The sequence below is a fragment of the Malurus melanocephalus genome, unplaced genomic scaffold (assembly GCF_030028575.1).
Source record: "Malurus melanocephalus ecotype Western Australia unplaced genomic scaffold, MMel_1.1 scaffold_230, whole genome shotgun sequence".
In the NCBI taxonomy this organism is placed as follows: Eukaryota; Metazoa; Chordata; class Aves; order Passeriformes; family Maluridae; genus Malurus; species Malurus melanocephalus.
This window is the reverse complement of record NW_026623462.1, coordinates 334,080-348,311: the sequence shown is the minus strand read 5'-3', so window position 1 is coordinate 348,311 and position 14,232 is coordinate 334,080. Positions and strand designations below refer to the sequence as shown.

Below are 14,232 nucleotides of genomic sequence, written 5' to 3'. Positions count from 1 at the left end.
AGAGAAATTATTTCAAAGTCCATTTTTGGGGGTGTTCCACACCCACGGCTTTTACAGTCTTCAGATGAGGTTGCATCGTGCCTCTAGAAAAAAAAAAAAACCCCAAGCTGTTTGCAAGACAGAAATGTTTTAAGCTTGCCCAATAAAATCGTCTCTCCAAAATGAGAAAGCTCAGCACACAGCACCACAAAGAGGGAAACAGGACCCAACCAGGCTTTAGCCCTAGGATAAAGCACTTAACAGCTAGCACAAACTCATCCTGTACCTTTAAAACTGAGCAGTCACTCAGGAAAGCAAAAAAACAAGTTTTGAAAGCCACTGAAGGCTTCCTTCACATCTTGAGGCAGAAAGCAAGTCTGGGCTGTTRTGGAATTCGTGTTTGCATACTGTTGGTGATAATCTGTGTGCATAGTTGGAAACAAAGCAAGTTTTTATTAGCAATTAGTAACCAGAGTGGGGACAGYCCTGCCTGAAGGAGTCAGAGAAATGCCAATACTAGATGAGAGAACCTTACAAAACCTGTAGCAGAACCATCCCAACATGACATAGAAAACACTGCTGCTCTGAAGTGGGAAAAGCAATGGCATCAGTTCACGGAGATAAAYGGGTCTTTAACACTGACACCTTTGACTCCAGGCAGCAGTTTTCCCTCGCACAGCAATTTGCAATGCAAAACAAGCTACTTCCACCCTTACCAAAAAGAGAAATTCAGTATCAAAGGGGGAGAGCAAAGTCAGGAAGGATTGATTTGCTTAGATACAGTTTTCTACAGAGTTGAGTTTCAAGTAAGGCATGAAGGCAATACAGCACATAGTTTCAAACAGTGTGTGAGAACCCGAGCAAGGAGAGGGGGAAAGAGAGAAGATTTAATCCCCTTTCAGGGGAGTGACCTCCCACTCCCTCCCCTCATCTCTGAAAAATTAAATCCAGCTCGGATCAGCCAACACCACCCAGGTTCAGAGCTCTCCAGCTATGTACTTCCCCTGCTCCAGAGAATGATATGGCATGTGGGGCTCTACAACAGAACTATTAAAATCCCATCAAGGGGTAAGCAAGTGGTGGCCATATGCTAAACCACTCAAGGGAAGAATAASCAGGGAAAGAAGCAGAGCCAGGCARYAAGTCTGCAGGCAGGGTCTTACCTGGTAGATAAACTAGCRAAGTCTCCTCCATCTAGCAGCCTGATTTTGCAGAACAGAACCCCATTCACAAAGGGGACGGCAGTCAGCTCTTCTAGAGTGAAACTTGTCTGAAATTTGAATTTCTTTTTCTTCATCAGGAAAGCCATGGGCAAATTCAGTGTGGAAAGCTCAGGAATTCYGAACAAGATCAGGGAGAAGCGGCTCACAGCACACACAGACAAGCAGAGGAAGGGCACTGGTTCCGGGAGCACAAGCAGGGAGTAAATTCCAGTTCAGTTACAACGAYGGCCCAGCTTCAAACGCACGATTCTCTTCTCTTTGGTGGTCGGATCTGGCTGTGGGATCATCGCCACGGCAGGCTTCAGGTGAGCAGGAAGAGGTCAGATTAAATCTCTGCAACATCTCCAGGGGAAAAGGGAGGGAAGGAAGTTGGGTCKCAGCTCCAGACCAGCAGGAGCTGTCCCAGTTAGAGGCTGTGGTGTTCTGTCTTCAGCACAACCCCTTCTGAAAGCATCTCTTGTGRGAAGTCATCTTGAGTCCCCAGAGAAGCCTTAAGTCTKCRGGCAGTGCATTCAGAGAGCTTCCARTCTCTATSTCTTGTGCAACTCCTTGTTACAGGTCTTTGGGTCAGCCTTTGGGAGGGAAATGAGTAAATTAGTTCCAGCCAGTATTGGACTCCTCCTCCTCCTTCTCTAAAACCTGTTTGGATGGGTAATATTCAGTCCAGACTCATTCCAKTCTAAAGAGGTATGGCCCCAATTAGCCCAGCCCCAACATCCTCTTTCCCCTTTTTGCCTAGGGCAAGCTTCACTGTTTTCATCCCCATTGTAATTTCTGTTTTGCAAAGCAGCTAATAAAAATCTGCTCTATTTTCASCCATCATCAGAAACAGTTTACCGAGCAAGATCAGTCTAACATGTAGTCTAGCAAGAGGAAGGAAAARCCGTCTCAAGAAATAAAAAATCTGTTTCTTTCCTGAATTTCCAACCAGCCCCAAGTGTTAGCACCTGTATCTTATAAATGGAGAAAGCAGCAGAGAGGGAAAAAAACAAGCAGCCTGCTCCAGATTACACAGCATAACAACCGAATCAGGTCATCTGGCTGTCCAATCGCCAGGCCCACCGGGAATGCTGCCTTCCCCCCGGCACGGGGTCTGCACCGAGCTGTGCCCTGCACAGCTCASATTTGGGGCTGGAGACGGCAATTTCGTTACACATTTACACAGCACCGAAACAAGCGAGGCGGGAGCTGATTAACGTCTCAAAGGCACAAGGTTATGAACACCGGGCAGTAAACAATCCTCACTGATTCTACGAGCTGCCTGCGTGGGTGGGTGGATGGGTGATTAAAGACCCTCTCCCGCCCGGTGGCTGTGGGTAAACCCAGCTGGCTCTGCCCACTGTGCCGGGACCCGGRCACCTCCACAAAGGCTCTGCTGTCCTGTGGGCACCTTGGAGCAAAGTCGGGGGGAGATAGGTCAATGCTCCACACCACCAGCCCGCTCCAAGAGCAGTGTACCTGCGCCGAGCTGCTGCCAGCTCTCAGCCCCGGCTGTTGTGAGGTCATGTCCCTGGCACTCCGGGATCATGCACTGAGCGGTATCCAGGACCCAGCTCACTGTCTGAGCCGTGCACTGAGCTGTGCCCAGGTCCCAGCTCTCGGTCTGAACCGTGCACTGAGCTGTGCCCAGCTCCCAGCTCTCGGTCTGAGCGGTGCATTCAGCTGTGCCCAGGTCCCAGCTCTCGGTCTGAGCCGTGCACTGAGCTGTGCCCAGCTCCCAGCTCTCGGTCTGAGCGGTGCATTCAGCTGTGCCCAGGTCCCAGCTCTCGGTCTGAGCCGTGCACTGAGCTGTGCCCAGGTCCCAGCTCACTGTCTGAGCGGTGCACTGAGCTGTGCCCAGGTCCCAGCTCTCGGTCTGAGCCGTGCACTGAGCTATGCCCAGGTCCCAGCTCTCTGTCTGAGCGGTGCATTCAGCTGTGCCCAGGTCTTAGCCCACCTCCTGGCCCTCTGAACCCCCGAGCGCCTTGCAGCCCAGCCCCAGGGGCCAAGCACCGGGCCGTGCCCGGGCCGCAGCCCAGCTCCAGCCCCACAGTCCGTGCACCGAGCTGCTGCCGGATTCAGCCCCCTCCCAGCCCGTGCACCGAGCTGTAGCCCGGACTTACTCCTCTCCCGGCCCCACATCACCAGCTGCGTATGGGAAGCCTMAGCCTGCTTCCCGGCGCTCTCCACTGACCTGTGGCGCGGTCCTGGCGCGGTCCCGGCCCGGTGCCTGCCCGGCCCTGCCCGCTCCTCCAGCCCGCTCCTCGCACGGCGGCCGCCGCTCCCCGACACGGCCGCCTCTGCCCGCGCTACGCCAACTGCGGCCGCTACGCCGACAGCGCAGGCAGTGCGCAGCCAACGCGCGGGGAGAGCGGCACSGCCGCGCTTCGGGAATGCCGACAGCACGTAATCCCCGCCCTCCTCCCCGAGACACGAGAACGCGAGCGGCGCTCCCCGATTGGACAGCGGCAAGGAGGCGGGCTGAGCGCAGCAAATCTGTGATTGGTTATTCCAACACGGGGCGGGGAAAGGAGCGCGGGGATTGGYGGAGAGGGCTGTCGGTTTGGACAAGCCCCGCCCCCGTCTGAGGGGTGGGCGGGAAGCGGGGTCTCCRCTGTCCCCTCAGTAGGAGYGCGGGCGACATCGGCGGGCTTTCTGCCTCACAGCATGTCTGGGAGCCCCGCYGGAGGCTGAGCAGTCCCCAGCTGGCACTAGAGCTGAGGGGATGACAGGAACCTGCGGCTGGGGTGTCCCTGCCTGGGCTGAGGTGATGGCAGAGGCAGCTCTGACATGAGACATGGAACTCCTGGAGTGGGTGCGGCAACGAGGATGACTGGGGTATTGGAACATCTCTGTTATGAGGAAAGGCTGAGGAAGATASRCCTGTTTTGTCTCGAGAAGAGATGWTWGAGAGGGCACCTCATTGATGTGTAAAAATACCTAAAGTGGGCTGCCAAGAGGATGAAGCCAGGCTCAGCTCAGTGGTGCCAACCACAAGGACAACAGGCCATAGGCAGAAAGCAAAGCCCRGGAAGTTTTACCTGAAGATGAGGAAGAATTTCTTTCCTGTGCAGTGATTGCTCACTGGCYCAGAGRGGTTGTGGAGTCTCCCTCACTGGTGRTATTCCAGAACCGTCTGGACACAGTCCTGTACCATGTGCTCTGGGATGACCCTGCTTGAGCAGGAAGATGGGACCAGATGACCCACTGTGGAYCCTTCCAACCTGACCCATTCTGTGATTCTGTGACAGATGTGGTCTCTGCATCCTCCTGACAGCCAGGAACCCTTCCACGGGCTCATCCCAGTGCCCAAGCAGCTCCTGGTGACATCCCTCTCCTCAGTGTGTCCCTTGGGCTGCAGGCACACAGCTYCTCCAGTCGCTCAGCGGTGTGGCCACCCTGTCCCCTCAGGGTACCACAGAGTGGCCGTGGGTCAGGCTGGCCAGCAGTGCCTGGGCTGGCTGGGAGCAGGAGGGAGGCCCTGGCACCACAAAGCCCTGGGGGCAGCATGAGGCAGGGCTGGGAGCTGAAATCTCGTCCTCGAYGTGTGAGATGTGGCAACCAGTTGGGCGCATCTCTTCATCAAAATGGCTCCCTGTTATTATGTGCTGCTGCCGTGTCCCACGCTGYGGCTGGGATCCCTGGTTAGGCAGGATTCCACCGTTTAAGGGCAAGCAGAACAAAATGTCTCTCCTTGTCCTGAAGGAGTCTACAATCATCAATGTGATTTGCCTAATTTTTAAATTTAGGGATTTGCCCAAGAGCCTCTGTGGCTGAGAAGTCAAGGCTTACATGGGAGGGACTGTTCCCAAGGCTGATATGCAAAGCTTGGATGAAAGTCTGGAGTCCTTGCTCTCTGCCACGCTTTGATGCCCACACTCCTTGCYTGCAATCTTTGTCATCTATGCAAACAATATCAGAGCTATCAAATACCATCACAATGTGAGCCTTGAAAATAGAAAGTCTGCTAGAAAAAGTACACAGCAACGTCCTTGGATAAAGTAAAAAATTGGATTAAGCCAAATCCATTGTTATGATTTTTGCTTACTGGGTTAAGTTTAAACAGACTTTGGATTGGGAAAACATTTTATATTGGTACAATGAAACCATCACAGGACATACCAGGAGTTACCAGGGAACAGCRGGGCTTGTGGAGGCTGCTGGTACAGGCAAGACTTGAATCCTTCCATCAATTCCTATCTGGTGTTTTCAAGGCTTTGAGGCATTGCTGGAGATGGGCTGGTATTTTTTGATTTCTGTTTCCACCTTATTGCAAAAGAGCTGAGCCCGCTAAAAGTATGGTATTTACCAAGCTGTGCTGCTGAAATACCGGAGGCATCTGAAGAATCCAGCYCAGTTCTCACACCTCTCATGCCCCAGCACACTGCTGACAGACATGTGGATGCTCTGCTTCCATCCCTATGTAAAGGACAAACGATCCCTGTGTGTGGTGTGGGAGGAGACTGTGTGTTATCTGCTRTGATTCATTTTGATAAATAACCTCCTCGAGGACTTCTCTTGTTTATAGCAACAGCCCCAAATGCTAAAGTTTACAGAAACTTTGATCCTTGCTGTTCTCACGCATATTTACTTTGCAGTTTTATCAGAAACATCTCTTGAAAACCTCAGTGTTTTTATAATTAATTGAATAATGTGACTGATGTTAAAAATAAACGGGTTTGGAAAAATGCCCAGCGAGCTGCTGAGCAGTGTGTAGTATAGCAACCGTAGCTGCATTCTCAGGGGTATGTGTGTTTTCCTAACAAACGCAGTCTCATGACTGAGAGATTAAATCTTTATTAGTTCGAAATTCACCCTGTTGATTTTGCTGTGTTYATGCTGCATAATTGTTTCTGGAGAAATTCACATGTTTTAAAGGGACAGTGCTCCTGTTTACAGAGGGAATGGATTAATCTGAGCTTCCCACAGAGGGGATGTGGGTGTAGGGTGTCTTCATCCATCCACCATCCCTCTGGCTTTATATTATTTTCCACTCCATGTCCAACSCATTGATCATGTGGCCATGTGTGTGTGACCAAGATGTTTTGATACACATGTATTCTGCTCACCCTAGACTCTTGCCCTGTGGATTTCTCCTCTGTGCCTGTGCCCACGTCACCTCTGCTCCATGAACCTCAGCCATGTCCCCGTCCTGTGCTCTTCCTGACCTCAGCCTTTCCCGAGGCCGCTCCCCAGTGCCGCCACCACTTCCTCAACTTTTGCTGGCTCAGGGCATCGTCTTATCAGTCTGGGATATTTTTATCAGTCTGGGCTCTGCACTGAAGTCTGGGCCTCACCTCTGCTCTCCTGGAGGGGTGTGCCCAGTCGGCCAGGGCTGGGACTGCTGCGTTCTGTGAGTGAGAATCAACAGAGATGGCTTGTCTTGCCTCCTCCCCACTTTGAGGACAGAGATAAAGCAGCAGTGGAGAAACAAGGCATTTATGCAGAAGGGACAAAGCTCAGTGAGGTGAAGTGAGGTAGATCCTGTAATGCATTTGGTGCGCCATCAAATCCTATCTCTTATCCCAGGGGAATCCCAGATGCACGAGCCCTGCAAACTACATCATCAGCATCTTCCTCTGGAAGGCATCATCACACTAATTCATTTGTCCTGGCAGCCAAATGATTGAAGTTTTAAAAGCAAATTACAAACATTGCTGTAACAKCATAAACACAGTAATGGCTCTCCTCTGTTACACCTGTCGCCTCTGCTGTAATGGCCTTAATGAGCTTTCAGCCTCGTCATCCAAAAAGAAGAGATTATCACACGATATTTTATGCTGTAAATGCATTCTTGGAGCTGTGGGTAGGATGYAATGCCCTGCTCCAAGGAGCTGTGKGTGGGAGCTGCTGTGGGTGAATGCCTTCCCCAGGGCTGGGGGCAGATGCAGGCTGGGGAGTTCCCCAAATGGGGCACAGGGTGCAGACACCACAGCAGTGTAAGACCCATCTCTAGCATGCAGGCAGCTGGAAACCCTGTGATGGGAATGGGTACCTGTCCTATCCCCATTGCATAGGATTATCCCATGGTGTGGAGTTATTCCAARCTCATGTCTTCTGAGCTTAATAACAGGCTGTGAGCTGCACTTTGATCTGCTTGTTTTTTTGGTTTTTTTTTTTTACTAGTTCCATATTTAACTCATAATCAAAAAGGCCAGGAACTATTTCACTTTCTGTGCCAGGCTGGGTTTCCTGTTGGATGTGCAAAGAACACATCTGCATGGTGGGTTTCTGGCCTGCCAGGACTGGGAATCCTGTTATCAACAAAGGGAGCACAGGAATCTGGAGTCGGTGGATTCCTTCGCCCAAACATGTGGCTAGACCTGAAAATCCAGCTGCCTGGCTTTTTTTTGTTTACTGTTTTCCACGTCTACTTCAGTGTGTCCTGGGAATGTGCAGCAAGACTCTCCGTTTCATTCGGTGAGGTCTCTGGGTGGAACTGGATGTGGTTTGCACCTTTCAAAATCTGCAGACTGGAACCTGCTTTTCCTCGAGGCCTGTTATGTTTATTAAGCCTTATCATGTGTCTGTATCCCACCTATCCATCTCTTCAAGCTGGACAAGAGACTTGCTGSTTGTGGCCGTGGTCTGTCCCACTGGCTGCAACCCCACAAATGSCATTGCTCCCTCAAATGCAATAAAAGGAACTGTAAGTCAGTCTGCGGTTCCCCCTTGACACAGCAACCTCTAATTTGGGATCCCAGGTGGCTGAGGTGACAGAAACTGTCCCTGCTGGCGCTGGGATTCTGTCTCACTTGCACACCTGGCACCCAAGGGCTCATGAGCCCCATTTACGGTGATATCAGCCTCATTGTTGTATTCAATACATGGCCTGGAAGCTGTGCTCCTCAGTCCCATGAAGCTTCTTATCAGGAGCTTTCAARCAAGACAAAGAATCTTAAATTTTCACACCTAGCTGACCACACTTATGGTGACAGTACCTGCTGGCAGCAACCTCTCACATGACAACAGGAAAAAAATCCACCAAAGATCCCCAGAGGGATACTTTAACAAAACAGGCTTGACAAACTTTGAAATAAAGGATTTGAGTGAGTGTGCAGGTGATATCACTCTGCCCCCTTGGTGAGGATCTGCTCCCAGAATTGTGATGTGGTGATGGCAGCACACTGTACTTGTGGGATATTGATGTAAGTGTGGCCTTCTAAAAAACCTTAAAACTTGTTCCTTTGCTCATATTAATGGATTTGATTTTTTTTTTTAATCTAGTGCTTGCTTATTCGGTTCTGCAGTGAACTCATCCCAAAGACAGACATCCCAGTGTCCTCTGGCATGTCTGCAGGAAGCTGAGGGACCTGGTCTGAGTCCCCAGGCATCCTGACTTTTCCAGGGATATCCGTGTTCCTCATTGCTGCGTTCTGCCCGTTRAATTTTTTCCTCTCCAGGCTCTCAGCCCTGAAAACATTCGCCAGTGAAGGCAGCACACAGGATCCCACAAGGTGTAGAGGACGGTGCGGTGCCACAGCTCGGGATCCCGGTGCGCAGTGCCATCTCCTGGAAAGCCGCGCCGCAGCCGCACACACGGCAAGCAGAGCTTTGCTCCGGAGGGAGCAGTGGTGCTCCTGGCGGCTTGGTGCTGCCTCTGTGGCCACAAATATTATTTTCTCACCACTGAGAGACCCCATGAAATTTCCCTTTCCCCAGCAGGCAGGAAGATGCTGCTCGCCCTCATCTCCGAGGCACCCTGTGGCAGAACATCCCTGCATGGCTCCTTCCCAGTCTGGATGTTGAATAYACATCCCCAGGTACAAAAAGAACAGTACAGGAGAACAAATAAACATCTATAAATGTTAGTCCTTAGCTTTTGTTCTGTTYGGGTATCAGTTACCTGTTCAGTTGAATGTCCTGTGTATTTGTTTGCACTGTCAGTGTCCTGTTCACCTATTCCTCCTGGTTTTAACTTTAAAGGGACTCTTTTCTCTGTCCCTCCCCAAGTTTGATGACCTCTTCATGAGYAACARCCAAACCCCTATATTTAAAACGTTGCCACATCTTTTTAATGAGACAAAAATGTGTACACAGAACACATGCTTGAATGCTGCTGGTTTGACTAAGCTCTGCATTTATACTGAAAAGACAAGAGAGATGGGTGTTTCCAATGCCAACATGTTTACTCCTCTAGAAAAGTAACACAGCCTAAGTGCTTAGTCACTAAAAAAATGCACACTGCAATTTAAAGCCAAAGGCTGGTATTTCTACCATTATTTTAGGCTATTGTGGCATCTTCTGAGCAGCTGGGAGATTACTGTACTTCAGTAATCTGTCAGACACTGTGAAATAACTCGTGCTCCAAGGTAAGACTGGAAAAGCAATTATTTGAAAAAGACAGTAATTATGTAAATACAAGGCCACAAGGTTCACAACCAAGAGGAAAAGCTACTGTGACTTGTGGTTGTTCACAGCTCTCCTTGGTCCCTTCAGAGTGAGGATTGCGTGGCAAAGTTGTTGTCATGAATTAATTTTCACTTCTGCTTCAGCAAACACCAATGAATGGAAACAGCCTGTTTACCAAAATGTATTTTTTATTAAAATTYGTTTTTGTAAAGGAGAGATCATTACACAAATGAGGTAAACCAACACATGACATAGTTCTCACTTTAAAAATAAATTTCAATTCAGCAATTGATTTGATTCCACAAAGTCTAAGAGGAAGAGTCAGGCAAGTGCTACTCATGTGGTGAGATGCCAGACAAGGCAGGGTCCACCCTGACTCAGCTTGGAGGTGTCAATCCCAAGGGGTTGGGAGTCTTCCAGAGACCAAACCCTTCTTACTGTGTTGTCCTTTTCTCCTCCATCAGATCTGAAGATGAGAGGAGATSAGTAAAGGCCAGGGACAGACAGCAGTGACCTCTACTGCTCTAACCAGGGGTCCCCCATCAGCATCTCCCCATTAAAGGCTGTGTGAAGGTTTCATTTGATTGTGCAAATTCACTCCCTCGTCAGCCCTAAAGGAGACTTAACAGCAAGTAAATACCAGCTCTGGAAAAGTTCAATTTCAAAAGTAATACCTGGCAAGCAACAAGCCTGTTAAATGTAAGCCACTTTGTAAGGTAGAAGGAGAAGAGTTACACTTCCTTTTTTTCTTTCCCTAAGTTTACTTCCATGCATGTACAAATGGACCTTTAATCTAAAAGTTTGTGAAGTTACTGCAAGTCTGTGAGAAACACGTTGACCATCCTGTGCAATTAAGCTTTCTCGTTAAGGACCAAGCCCCAGAGCCTGAATGCCTCAAAGAGAAAATGTGATGTTGTTTTACCCTGTATAACAGTATAGGACAGTGAGGAGAACCTTGGCTCTGTTTCTCAGGATGAGACCAGCCAGCAGACAAACATGCAATGGCTGGACTCACTTCCCCCAAAGAGTACAAAACAAACACCAGCAGCAGCAGAACCAAGTAATGCCCCAAAATTTACTCATTTAAATCAGTGGCTGACAGACTCSTAAACGTTGGGAATTCCTGMATGGTTGCAGCTTAGTCCAGGACATTAGTCTAGGTCCACTTTCACAGATCAAGGTATTCTGGAGGTGGCAAACTATGCAGATGAGGCTGACATGGAGTTTCACCATTCCATCCACYTGAGTGAAAATTTATCCAGGCCCTTGGGTATTTATGCTGTGACAAAGACATTGCTCCAACATGTATCCCAGGAGAGTTTCTGGTACCCAAGACAGGAAACTTKCATCACATCTGCAAAGTTGATAGAGAAATTTCACGACTGCACGCAGATAAAACATGAGGTGAATGCACTGTTTCAATCCCACTGGGAKCCTCAGAGAAGGTGGGTGGGCTTTAAACTGCACAAAGGCTGGGTGSTGGTCTGCACAGGCTGGATGTCACACTGCAGGAGCATAGTCCATAGCTCTCAGTGCAGAGGGAAGGTTCTACCACATCCACAGTACCACGTTTCCAGTAAATGCTTTCAGCAAGAGCCAGAAATGCATTCACTGTGTGCCCTATGGTCCATGATCACTGTCCCTTGGCAGCTGCAGCACTGTGATATCCCAACAAAACTTCTTGTTAGAAGTCAGTTAAAGGCTATAGATCTCGAGAGAAAGAGAGAGGTGTCATACTTAGGAGAGATCTTTACAAAAAGAAATTAAAATGTAACTTAAAAAAAAWTTCTATTATTTAAGGAACTAAAGCAACCCACGTTAAGTTGCTGGTTTATTACACATCCTGCTATGGCTCTGTATGAGAGTCTGAAAAGGCAGATTAGCATAAGATTAGCAGAGAAAGCTGTTTAGGCTCAGCCAGACTCCAAGGGAGCCATTCACACTGAGGAAAGCCACCACCCTTCACTCCCACTGTCCTCTACCAGCACGGGCAGGCTTTTAGTATGGCAGATGTCCCATTGAATTATAGAATTGTTTAGGTTGGAAAAGATTTTTAACATCATCAAGTCCAACCATGTCCCCAGCACTGCCACATCCACTGTTAACCCATGTCCCCAAGTGCCACATTAACCTATTTCTTAAATCCCTCCAGGGATGGTGGCTCCACCAGTGCCCTGGGCAGTCTGTGCCAGGGCTTGACAACCCTTTCAGTGGAGAAATTTTTCCTAACATCAATCTAAAGCTCCCCTCCCATCACTGTTTCTTTCACTGGATCATACCATCTTGCTGCCCCGTCTGGCTGGGGTCAGCGGTGACCGATGGACTGGGTGTATTGCTCTGCAAAAATCGACGGAAGTCCTTAATCATGGGGCGGAGGACCTGGATGAGGGCACTGAGCGCTGCCTGCGTCCCCTCCATGGCCTGTGCCTGCCTCTCCTGGGCGCACGCCTGCACCTCCTGCGAGCGCCGGATCATCTGCAGCAAGTCATTCTGCTGCTCCAGGTGCTGGGCAATCTCCTTCACGTGCAGGTTGGTCACTCGCTGCTCCTGCAGGAGCTTGGCTGAGTTCAGGGCAATGCGGCTTTTCAGCTCCTGGGGCTTGGCAGACACCTCGTGTTGATGGGCCATCATCTCCAAGGGCGCCTCGGCYGTGACGGTGGTGGGGGCTTCTGTGGTGCAGTACTCCACAACCCCGTCCTCCAGACTGTGGTAGGTTGTCTCTGCAGGAACTGAGAACAAAGGACAGAAAGGRGGTCAGGAGTAGCTGTGATACACGATTTTTATCTACAGGACTATTCAGTGAGTATCACAGGAATATGGCCTGTTCAGTGAGATAACATACAATGGCCAGCAAAGCACAAAATGACCTATTTAAGTCTACTCCACCCTCAGTCGAGCTTCCTTCTGGGCTGTACARTCCAAAGGAATAGGGAATGCCTTATCTGTCTCGACAATATAATTTCTCAACCTCCAGTTTAGAACAATCTTTCCAAGCAGCATTGACTGGCAAAACAGCTAAGACAAGACCCAGAATGGCCCCTGTTGGCAGAAGAGCTGCTCTTTGGGACACCGCACACTGGGAAATCAGCCCTGGAGATGTTTTTCCCTGCTGCTTTTCTTCCCAAAGACGGAATGAAGAATCTCCCAAAGTACAAAGGATCCTCGATTCCCTTGTTCTTAAGGCCAAGTCCAGCTCTCAAAGCTGACTTTCAATGTGCTAGTCTTGTGGCCACTCCCCTACAGCACAAGGGCAGACTGGGAATAGCATTTCATTACAGAGATGCGGRGATTTCTTTTTGTTGGGGCTTCTCTCTGCCCAAAGAACTTGTGGGCACGCCATCCCTGGAAGTGTTTAAGGCCAGGCTGGATGCAGCAACCTGGCCTAGTGGAAGGTGTCTCTACCCATGGCAGGGGGYTGGAACGAGATGATCTTTAAGGTCTTTTCCAACCCAAACCATTCTGTGATTCTTTCCCCACACAAGGCTCTGGGTCTCCTCGCAGGGAGGTGTCAGGGCCTGTGTGTGACCCTCCTGTCCAGCCCAGAGTGTTCCAGCGGGTGCAGCACTCACTCTGGGTCAGGGTGACCGTGGTGGCCGACGCGGTGATGGGGATCTCGCTCCCGTCACCCGCGCCGCAGTCCCCGCTCGGCAGGCTGATGATGGTGGCCTCTCCCAGCAGGTTGCAGATGCGCTGCTGCATGGGTGTGAGGATCACCGGRGCGGCCGCGGCGCCCGCCGGGTCCTCGCCCTCGGGCCCGTTGCCGCCGCCGTTCTGGCTCTCGCCTCCCCCTTCCATAGCAGCCCGCACTTGGGCCACTTTGCGCCGCACCTCGGTCTTGAGGTCGGACCACTTCTTCTTGACCTCGGGCAGCTCTCGGTGGCAGGTGGCGACGGCGTTGACGCGGCGCAGGATGTCGTGCCAGGCGGCGGCCTTGGCGGCCAGCGGCACGCCCGCGTTGAAGTGGTTGACGAGGAGGTGCTTTCCCCGCTCCAGCTCCTCCACGATGATCTCCACCTCCCGCTCCGAGAAGTTCATCTTCCGCTTCTTGGCTGGGGGCGCCGGCGGCGAAGCCATGGCCATGGGGGGCACCAGGGACGGGGCACGGGGGTCACACCTGGGGGGCCTGTGGGGCGCKGGGCAGGGCCGAGGGGCGGCAGGGCCCCCCCACCCCCGGCGCCCCCCGGGGACAACAGGGGGGCCCCGAGGCCCCTCAGGGCCCGGAGGGGTCGGTCCCCCCCCGCTCCCCCCTTGGCACCACCAACGATACGCAAATTGCGTACGGCGCCCGCCCTGCAGCTCCGCGCAACGGCCCCCGCCCTGCGGCACTGGCGTAATGGCTTCCAGAATCGGCCCCTCTTCCTGCCGCGCCTGATTGGTCCGCTCGCCTGCCAGTCAGGAAATGCTCCCGTCTCCCGCCTGCATTGGCGCGTTGTTATTGGTCAATACCCCTGCCCATCACGCAGCCCCGCCCCGTGCTGGGCTCAGGGCATTGGGCCTGCGTGGGGCCGGTGAGGGGTTGCGCCCGCCCGTGGATTGCCCYCCTCTAATCCCATTGGATGCTTCTCCTGTCCATCAGCAGAGAGCGCGCGCTGATTTCCAYCATACCGGATGCGCGCCACGTCCGTCAAGCTCAAACTGACTGGCGGCTCTCGCTCTGATTGGACATGTTCGCTTTATCCCCGCCTCCCCCAGGGAGCTC

General features: G+C 51.4%; 2 protein-coding genes across 4 annotated transcripts in view; both read right to left on the bottom strand.

The window, feature by feature from the left end:
* Nucleotides 1–3,573, bottom strand: part of EEIG1 (estrogen-induced osteoclastogenesis regulator 1) — a 37,818-nt gene extending 34,245 nt beyond the window's left edge. The window contains exons 1-2 of the mRNA XM_057374584.1: nucleotides 3,376–3,573; nucleotides 1,143–1,774 (exon numbers count right to left, since the gene is read on the bottom strand). Coding sequence (XP_057230567.1) covers nucleotides 1,143–1,288 — 146 coding nt within the window. The 5' untranslated portion in view covers nucleotides 1,289–1,774; nucleotides 3,376–3,573. The remainder of the gene's footprint in view (nucleotides 1–1,142; nucleotides 1,775–3,375) is intronic.
* Nucleotides 3,574–9,699: 6,126 nt separating this feature from the next.
* NAIF1 (nuclear apoptosis inducing factor 1) lies at nucleotides 9,700–13,952 on the bottom strand. 3 transcript variants are annotated; one of them, XM_057374641.1, is made up of 3 exons: nucleotides 13,103–13,952; nucleotides 11,813–12,262; nucleotides 9,701–11,235 (listed from the first exon to the last, which is right to left on the bottom strand). In XM_057374641.1, exons 1-3 carry the CDS (start codon nucleotides 13,611–13,613, stop codon nucleotides 11,225–11,227), a joined length of 972 nt encoding a protein of 323 aa, XP_057230624.1. In that variant the 5' UTR covers nucleotides 13,614–13,952; the 3' UTR covers nucleotides 9,701–11,224. The 3 variants fall into 3 exon arrangements, with proteins under 3 accessions (XP_057230623.1, XP_057230624.1, XP_057230625.1); XM_057374642.1 differs by having other exon boundaries at nucleotides 9,701–11,243; nucleotides 13,103–13,949; XM_057374640.1 differs by having other exon boundaries at nucleotides 9,700–12,262; nucleotides 13,103–13,949.
* Between the last annotated feature and the right edge of the window lie 280 nt (nucleotides 13,953–14,232).